The sequence below is a fragment of the Dermacentor albipictus genome, chromosome 9 (assembly GCF_038994185.2).
Source record: "Dermacentor albipictus isolate Rhodes 1998 colony chromosome 9, USDA_Dalb.pri_finalv2, whole genome shotgun sequence".
Classification (NCBI taxonomy): Eukaryota; Metazoa; Arthropoda; class Arachnida; order Ixodida; family Ixodidae; genus Dermacentor; species Dermacentor albipictus.
In genome coordinates this window covers 91,443,208-91,452,880 of record NC_091829.1, presented here as the reverse complement: position 1 = coordinate 91,452,880, position 9,673 = coordinate 91,443,208, and the positions used below count along the sequence as shown (strand labels likewise).

At 51.1% G+C, this 9,673-nt stretch overlaps 1 protein-coding gene across 1 annotated transcript; it reads left to right on the top strand.

Moving 5' to 3' along the window:
* The first annotated feature begins 5,500 nt into the window (after positions 1-5,500).
* On the top strand, positions 5,501-8,373 carry LOC135914630 (glycoprotein 3-alpha-L-fucosyltransferase A-like). The gene is made up of 2 exons (XM_065447560.2): positions 5,501-5,625; positions 6,439-8,373. Exon 2 carries the CDS (start codon positions 6,446-6,448, stop codon positions 8,165-8,167), a length of 1,722 nt encoding a protein of 573 aa, XP_065303632.2. The 5' UTR covers positions 5,501-5,625; positions 6,439-6,445; the 3' UTR covers positions 8,168-8,373.
* The last annotated feature ends 1,300 nt before the right edge of the window (positions 8,374-9,673 follow it).

The window sequence follows — 9,673 nt, the reverse complement described above, 5'->3', positions numbered from 1 at the left end:
GCTGGCACAACAGAATAAATGCGATACTGCACTCCCTCGTCATATTTCATAACCCCTCAGTGGGTAGAGAATTTTCATTGCCTCACAAGACACATCGCGTCGTGGCAGAAGCACGAAACTTTAATTCAAGTATTGAGCTGTACATGCCGAAACTGCAATCGTATTATGAGGCAGGTCGTAGTGGCGCACTCCGGGTTAATTTTGGCACTGTGGTGTTCTTTACCGCGTTCCTAAATGAAAGTATGTGAGCGTTTTTTATTTCACCCCCGTCAAAATGCGGCTGTCTCGATCAAATCCGTGACTTCTAGCAATGCCATAGCCGCAAAGCTATCGCGGCAGGCACAAAAGTGTTGATCTGACGTGCGACCACTTCCGTTGTGTCGCCTAGACCCTGCGGTGCGCGTTAATTAATGCGGCTCTGCTTCTGCGCGCCCTGCGTAAGCTGTCTGCTAGACATAGTTGCACGGTTTTATTTTTCAGAAATAGCAGAGACGCACCGTACCGTACCTTGAACTTTAGTTTATCCAGCGTTTCCTTGCCTTCTCACGTCACCTTTTCCCTATCCCCCCCCCCTTCGGCTTCACGCTCTCTCACGGCGAGGTCAGCACATCGACGACGTACCCTTTCTCGAGCGAGTTCCCGGCTGCGTTCATCAAACACCACCAGTTCGACGGAACGCATGACGCGCGGCCCGCATCCCGCTGCCATTCCTTCAACGCAGCCTGCTCTTCGGCAGGTCGAACCAAACGCGTCCTCCCCATCTGACTGCCAGACTTGAAAAGGCGGGAAACGGCGGACGCGAAACGAGCGATCAGGAGATCACACCCTTTCCGTCCTCCACAGGAAGGGGCGCCTGTGATCGGTTTGCGCATTGCGCTGCGTCTACTTCTTCATGCATATAAAACCCCGCTTAATATGGCTGAATCGGTTAGCGTGGCGGTCTTTGTACCCGAAGGTCGGTGGTTCGAATCCGCAGCCCGACAAGCTGTCTTTATTTTCGTGCGGCTTGAGTTTTAACAGTGGAGCTATTTAAGCTTTAATTCTGCCTTGGAGCGTTACTAGAAAATTCTACCCCGCTTTGCGCCGCCTCGCGTTGCCTAGCAACCACCTGTGAGAGCACCGAGCCACGTAACCTTCTCGCACCCCACGCGCGTAAGGCGGAGTCATGACGTCACAGGCGAGTAAAAGCTCGGAACCGCCGGTACGGCGATACTCGCCTCTTCTACTCCGTGCAGATATGGTGGTGCCACGGGAAGGCTGAAGAAAGTCCGGATGCCCGAAGAAGAAGCGGCTTTCCAGGAAGAGAGCCGTACTGCCAAGCGAGAAGCAATGCGTCACCGCCGAGCTGATCCGGAACACCACGTCGAAGCTGTGGCTGAGTAGAGGCGACGCGAAGTCGAGGATTCCGAGTTTCAGTCCAGGGAACGCGAGAGTTGGCGCCTGAACGCTCTACGTCTCTGAGAAAACGATCCCGGCCTGCGACTGCTCGAAAACTTCCAGCGTCAAGCCCGCCGAGACAACTGAGCAAAACGAAGCATAACGCCGCAAAATCTAGAAACAACTTAGCCAAGCCTACCACAACCTCGCAAAACCTAGAAGCGACTTAGCCAAGCCTACCAAAAACTTAGCAAAACCTAGCATAACCTCGCAAAACCTACAACGAACTTAGACAAGCCACGTAAAAGCTAGGTTATCACAAGCTCCGCTTTTAACTCCAGCCTTGCACCACTAGTGAAAGCTGCGCACGTTTTTTTTTTTTTCGTACGGCAACACACACGCCGACACGAGTGAAGCTATACAAGCTTTACTTGCAAACATTTCGGCAATAATTGTAACGAAAACTAAATAAACGCAGCCACATCTGTGGGCGTGTCTCGACTTCGAAGGTGCTCAAACGCTCCAATTGGCTTGAAGGACATTATGAGATATTGAAGCGTACAAACATACAAAGGAAACAGGGAGGGAGCAAGCTGAGAACTGCCACCGAGAGCGTCGCAACGCCAGCCTACTGTGTCGGGAGGAGGGAATGAAAAGAGATGAAAATAGGGAACAAGAAAATGGGAAAGAAAATAGGAAATAAGCAACTGATAGAGACACGGACAATAGAAAGTAAGAGCACGGAGAAAATGTGTATAAACGATAGGCCAAATCAGTTGTCTGCATGAAAGTTATCAAGGTTCTATATGCCCGTTCGCGTTGAGTAACACTCCCTCTCGGAAACAGGCAATCGTCAAGGGTCGTACACTTGAGTCCAATGAGTCCCTATTTCCTAATTAGCAGTGCACGTTATGTGTCAAACGCGGGGCACTCTAATATTAGGTGTTCAAGTGTCTCACAGAAGCCACAAGACGTACGCGACGGAAAGTCAACATGTCCTTGACGATACAAGCATTCCCTCACCAACACAGAGCCAACTCTTAATTTCACTAAGAGAGCTCTGCTGCTACGAGGCAAGCAACGAACACGGGGAGGGAACGAGCCCCTTGCAACACGGTGGTCTGGGTGCGTCTTTAGGAGGGACCGCCGGATTAACACGCGGGCGTTGTCAATCATACAAGAAATCTCTGGGCAGTCACTCCCGTTATGAGCGCAGGTTGAAGCGAGGCGATCAGCCTCTTCATTTTCAGCAATAACCACGTGCGAAGGTATCACAGGGCAATGAGGGACACCCCGCGAGAAGTAATTCTGTTCGCGGACTCTAGTATACGGTGGAGAATTGGGCTATTGGCATCCTTTCTCAACAGCCTGCCAAGGGCAGCATGGGAATCTGTAAGGATGACGACCTTCGACGAGCTTATTTCTTCATATACGTCCTTCAGATCAGCGTCAATCCGTGCCAGCTCCGCAATTGTTGACGAGGATGGATGAGGTATTCGAAACACCCTTCTTATGTCCGTCGAAGGGCAGAAGAAAGCTGCTGCAGCGTCTTGGGCGTCGCTGCTTACCGATGCGTCCGTCAATACTTTAGGATGGCCTGCATATTTTTCCAATAAGTGCAGCTGGGCCAACTGGAATAGTGCCGAAACAGGCTGGTCAGACTTTTTGTGTATCTCGGGAATCGAAAGATGAATAGGGAAGGGGCATTTGTTGTGTTCCTTCGGAGTTGTCAGTGAGGTAGTATCTTCTTAACTGCCAGCAACGGCAATGAACGATGCCTCCATTTACCCACGCGGGAGAGCGCTCGCTAATCAGTCGGTTAATAAGTGCTTGTCCATCTGACGCTCGGTGGAGACGCTGTGCGTTATATAACGCTCCCTTGTCTGCTTGCAGCTTCAGGGGCAGCCTCCGGGGCAGCTGGTGTGTTTCAGTGAGTAATGGAACAGAGCGCGCCTCACGAGATAACCCAAGAATGACTCGGAGGGCAACACGATGGTTCCGTTCCATTTGAGACATCAAAGTAGGCGGCGCGTTCAACACTGGCAAGGCATACATCCTGCCAGAAAGTACAGATGATTGATATACATGTAGTGCTGTCATCTGGTCACAGCGGCCGCCCCTAACAGTCAAGACGGCCACATATTTGAGTAGCGATTGCGATTTGCACCATTATAGGCGATCGTCGATTATTGGGCCCAGGTAGCTGTGTTGCTCTACCCAATCTATCGATGTATCTCCGAGGTACAGCTGGCTCATGGTTCATCGAGCGCGTCGTTTAGCATGATACGCAATTGCAGCTGACTTAGCGGCTGACTTAGCGGGTGAAATCTGCAGACCAACTTCATCAAGGTACTCTGATGTGACATTTAGAGCTCTTTGCAAGATTCCACGAAGACGTGGACCGTGGTGTGAAGGACCGCTGATCTATAGTGCGGGGTCATAAACATAGATTGTTATACCTGTTGGAAAGTCACATTCTTGAGACAATCGGCTTGCAAGTCCAGCAAGTACGCTGTTGAAGAAAAGCCGCGATAATACGCTGCCTGGCTGGACACCACACTATACAGGGCGAGATTCACTCGTTGCTCCTCCAACGCGCACTATCATTTTACGCTCCGATAGAGAATGGCACACAAAACATATTGAAAGGCAGGAGCAGATACCGCAGCAGAAAGCACAAGGTGCTATTCCGCCTTGTGGAACAGCGTGACCAACGTCGTCTTTAGTTGGCTTTGCTTGCGGCGTGCTCTCGAGTGTGTCGCCGAGGCGCTCCGACATACAGTGCGGTTTGGCTCCCTGGTCTTCTGGTGGACGCTCGCATGGTGTTAAGATAATTGCGAGGGTGTATATACCACGTGTAGTGCTTCAATGCACCTTTCTCTAAAACTAAGGAAGCTTCACTTGCAGACATAACGGATGTATTGTGCCTGAATTTTTGTTGTATTTCTGGCTGAAACGAAGTTTTTCATATACCTAGAAAATGGAAGTGTAGTGCCTGTGTGCATTAAAAAAAAATTTTTTTCTTTATTGGGAACTTACTTTTGATATTTGTGACCAAGTTTTTTAAACCGTAAGTACTAATTCAGGAATGAATAATTGATAGAATGACACAACGCATTCATTTCGAAGCTCCGTATTCTTCAGTGTGGTGAAAACAACGATTGATAACGTGATTGATAGACAGCCAGCCTTTACTAATTTATTTAGTTACCTGACATTACGGAGAGGAGTTGAAGTAATAGGTGAGCGCTCCTTTTAATTCAATGGCGTCTGAGGTGGCAGCGCTGGCATTGAACAGGTAGCTCTAGTCCTTAGCAGTCCCTGGAGTCGAAGATTTCAAACAGATATTGGCATGGCTTAACGGGATACGAACTTTGTATTAGTGATCGGTGTGGGATGACGCATAGGATGGACAATGAAATATTTGGTGTCTAAGGAGGGGGTTAGTGTAATATGCTTCGTCGAAAAGTCACAGTTTTAGGTTGAGACGAGAAGCCAATTCTTATAGGCCAGAGCTTCTTTCATTCTTCATGCACTAGAGTGGTGAGAGCAATTAGAAAACAAACTGAAGCGGGTTGTTCCGTTCTGCATATACTGAACGGTATCTGCAACAGTTGCCAGGCTTCCGTCCTAAATTGAGCACGGATCAATCGAAAGCTGTGACCCATGCAATAAGGAAATGAATAAAACGCCCACGAGGTTGCCGTTTCTCTAGGTCCTTTGGTTTAGTGTGCTATGAGCCCTTTTGTCTAATGTCCCGAAACTGTACAGTAAATTATAATGGACACCGTTCGCCAAAGGCATCAATCGCCGCCTATAAAATAGTACACGAATGTATTTGCATTCCGGCTCCAGATAAATGTGGCAGCCAAAGCTGGGAAGCCAGCCAGCAACCTCGTGTTGAGTTATTTGGAGCTCGTTACGTCTAAATGCGGGGCTCACATTTTCGCTTGCACATTGCTCCGCAACTATCTTTTTCATCAAGAAGCATCAGAGCCCTGGGCGGAGGTGTGCGCCAGCCAAATATATGACCACACACGTGGCCGTCCACTTGTTCACCTGCATGCGCAGTATGTCGCATTTTCGGGTCGTATTTCGCATTTGATCGCTCCTTTCCCCCTTCATTTCCTTTTTTCGCGCAGCCGTTCATTGAAAAGCAAAGGACATCGAACGGAAATTTTCACTCGTCCACAGAACCTGCTTGGCGACAGACACGCATTGGGCGCCGGACTAGTGACCGACCGCAAGGTAAGCTGGCCCCTCGCATCACCTGAGCAGGGGCGTCTCCGCTAGGCTAGGACAAACGACCTAAGTGCCACTCAATGCAATGCATTTCCAGCTAGAATAAGTATGTGCTTGTGACGTATGAAGTAGAGCGTGGCTCAGTATGACCCTCAGTGATCAAGAGGGACATCGGTCAGGGCTCATCTGTTATGCTTCTACGCGTGATGCTAAAGTGTAGACGAAATTAGTTCATGCATTGTGGTTACGGAAATTGGCTTCATTTCAGTTACTGTAGGTGACTACTGTCGCGTCCTATGCCTGGTACTACGATAGCGGGAGCGGGTAACGCTGGCTGAACCAAGTGGCTGCGTTTTCAGCACGCGTTAGTAATCGTAAATAATTCTGTGAATGTAAAATTCTACCTTGGGCTTTCAGGACTGGGTTGCTTGCAATGCCCCTGGTCTATAATTATTGGCGGTTATCAGTGCCATCTTCGCACCCAGCGTCCTACGGTACTAAGGCGTCCGGAAGCTGGGTGGCCACGCGACAGTCGCGTTTTGATTCAAGCGACACATCGATAACCATGAATTGCGGTGATTTTAATTAAATAGGATGTGCGGTGCATTGAGGTCATGGTGGCCGCCATGTACCGGTGCTAGCGGTCCTACGCTTACGATCTCTACTTTACCAGACCGGCAATTTTCTGTTTCCCATGATCTTCCTCGCTTCCTGAACGATCTTTCCGTTCATGCATCGCTTGTTTCTTGTGTTCTGCCACTTACTTTTCTTTTGAGCTGCATGCTCAGTACTTGACGCTCCTCTTACGCTTTTTTGCAGAACTGCCATGGCGGACCAGCCCTCAAGCAGCCGACGGCTCAGCGCATCCCCCTCCACCATAGTTAAGTTCCGCAAATTGCGGACCTCGAGTTCCCAGTCCTCCGAGCATTCGCGGTGCATGTCTGTCAATGCTTCCGCGGAAGGGGACGACGAAGTAGTTCTGCTCAGCGCCCAGGGGACCGCCGAACGCGAACCTGGAACCGAAGGTGCCTCCGGCAGTACGACTGAACAACCCCGACGAGGCGGCCCGTCTCCCGATCGTCCCCAGCACTCGTCTGGCGCCAGCCCGCGCAAAGTGGTCGAGGCGGCGGCTCTGAGCCGCTCGCGCCAGAAGGTTCACAGTGGGCCCGAGACCCAAGGCGCCGGGCACAGTGAGTGCGAGCCCGACGATGATACTGAGCTAGGACCCGGAACTGGCGTAACGCCAGGTGACCAGCCTCTTAAACGCACTCCCTCCCAGTCATCCGATAGCTCGGACTTGTTCCGTAACTATGTGCCCAGGTATCGCAGGTGGTTGGAAAGACCTGAATTTCGCATTTGTTTGGTGGCGATCATATGCCTTGTCTTCGTGACTGCCATCATTGCCATTGTTATCACTGTCATCCACAGCCTGAAGCCTACGCCGGCCACCCCAGTACCGCTACCTCCGTGGCTTCCGTGGCGCAATCGCACGGATGACAACGGGCTCCCGCGCCTACTGCTGTGGGAGCCACGTGTGTCGCGAAATAATTCACTCTCTCTGAGCGTAGATAGCGACGCTGGGCCCTGGAGCGAGACTATTCAGTGCGAGCTCGATGGACGCGATGTCGAAGTATGCGAGATGACGAACGACCGGAGCCGCCTGATGCGGAGTGATGCAGTCGTCTTTTATGCTGAGTACTTGGACCAGTACGACATCCCTGCCCAACGTGCGGCTCCTCAGATGTGGGTATTCTGGGCGCGGGCCGATCCGCCGCCCATGGGAACGGGAGGACGCTTAGTAAATTCATCCCTGCCTCTTCCACTGGTGGCGAACTTGTTCAACTGGACTATGGGCCGCCGTGACGACGCAGACGTTGTGATCCCGTACAAGACGTGGCGTTGCGACGCGTCCGCCGACGAGACAGTCTCGGCTTACCAGTCTCGCCTTACCGAGCAGCCGCGAAGAGACACCGCGTGGTTAGTGGATGACTGTGAGGAAAACCGGTTCGAAAGCGAAGTGCCCCACAGCACCGTCTATGGTGAGGGCACCGTCTACATCCGCCTCTTTCCAGCTTGCGGAGCGTCCGAGTGCGGCTCCCCGTCGGAGTGCATCGGCTACATCGCCCAGCGGTATCACTTCCTAGTGATCTCCCTGGAGCCCGTGTGCTTCCAGAGCGCGTACGAGCTCATCTATGAGGCGTTCAAGTACGACGTCGTTCCCGTCATCCTGACGCCTCCCGGTGCAACACTGGAAGTGCCCGAGCATTCAGTTGTGAGCTCGGCAGAGCTGCATGGTAAGGGGCAACTGGCCAAGTACCTGCGAACCTTGCTTGACGACCCTGAAAAATACAACAGCTACTTCGCATGGAAGCGCAACTGCTTTGTTGTAACTACGGTCAACTTGCTTTGTCCCCTGTGTCACGCACTTTGGGAGACGCCCATGCGACAGCCGCCGCATCCGAACGTCCTGGAATGGTGGACGCGCCGCAACAAGTGCCGGGACGAGCCGCTCTTCGGCCTGGACTCCGAGTTCATACAGGAGCTGTGAAACCGGGAATTCGCATTGTGCTCGAGACTAACCTGTGCCTTTTCTCGCTCTTGTTTTTGTTCTCCTGGACAGTTTTTATTGTGCTGTGGTAATTTATATGCGCTAGCCGTTGTACTTTTCCTGCAGTCGGGGCTATTTACGGCCCTCTGTTCATTCGCAATACTTTTACACTTATTTCTGTGCAGAATAAACTTTTTAGCCCGCAACCCCTCTCCGACTTTTCTTGGCGTGCTGTTACAAACGCAACGCCGGTCATAGTTTGCCCGCAGCGCTATCATCATATAAGCATGCGAAACCAACAGTGACGTAATACAACTGATAGCGAATGTAGGACAACGACGCGCTGTGATCGACACAGTTTACCATGCTGCTTGAATGCGAACATCGCCTTCGGTTGACTGGTAGTGGCTGCAGCATTGTGCTCAACAGAGGCAGTTCGCGTGTGTGTTCTCTCGCCTATTCGTCGCTGTTCGCAGCCGGTGTTGACCAACCAGGCCGTCGCTGCACCAACGATATAGCATAGAGAAAGAAAATGTGTAAGAAGGGACACTGGACGAAAACTGGCAACATATATTCACGCGACAAGCGTGACTATTTCAGTGTGAAATAGGGTTAACAGATGTTGCTTCAATTTTTTTATTCTTTCCAGGCAAAAACAAAAATATCCGCGTATAAATTAAATTTTGCGGCCCACTTCAGTTGCCTAGCGACAGGCGAATCGGGCGATTGATGGGCCATGCGTCATTCGCAAGACGCACCGCCGAAGCAACCGAGATCGGCTGCGCATCTGAGCGTTGGCCTTTTCGCCGAACCGTCTGCCTGTTGTTCTATTTTTTTATTTAGCGTGGTTTGGTGGGCTCCCGCCGCTTTCTTGCGTTCCTTCCGAACTTCGACACGGCACCACTGCACTATTGGACTACAGCAAGGTGAGAAGTTTCGTTCGACAGTCTGCGACGCACTTCAAATAATTAGGCTTACGGAACGGCACCTATAGCTAGACTTGTGACGCAGTTAACTAAAAACAGCGTGGCCGTCGTGACGCAGTTAATTTAAATTAATGACTCGTACTAGGAGATGTTTGCGATGCTTTCTGTGAGCCCCAATATTATTTTATTTCGCCAGTTTTTGGGCACGCTATTCGCTCAGGACGCTGTGACGCAGTTTCGCGTGTACTGGACCTTACTGCGACAAGTATTGGCGCTTTCTCTGGGCCCCAACATTATTGGAACTAATTTCGTTACTTCTCAGGGTACTTTTCAAGCCTAGCGCTGTGGTGCGGTTAGCGAAAAACAGCTCGGCCGTGGTGCGCAGTTAGGTTTCGCGCTTTAATGCACTGACAAGTTCATGGCGCTTTCTCTGATGCCGAACGTTGTTGAAAATTACTTTCGGTACGTTTTCTGTTTCTTATGAGGCACGCTCGCCGCGCCTGTCGTGACGCAGCGAGAAGCAGCTCGGCCGTGGTGACACTTAGTTTGACGCGTACTGAATCTTACCTGAATCTTACTG

Bases quoted from the DNA above. Each gene is read 5' to 3' on its own strand.
- LOC135914630 (XM_065447560.2), top strand. From the start codon at position 6,446: ATGGCGGACCAGCCCTCAAGCAGCCGACGGCTCAGCGCATCCCCCTCC.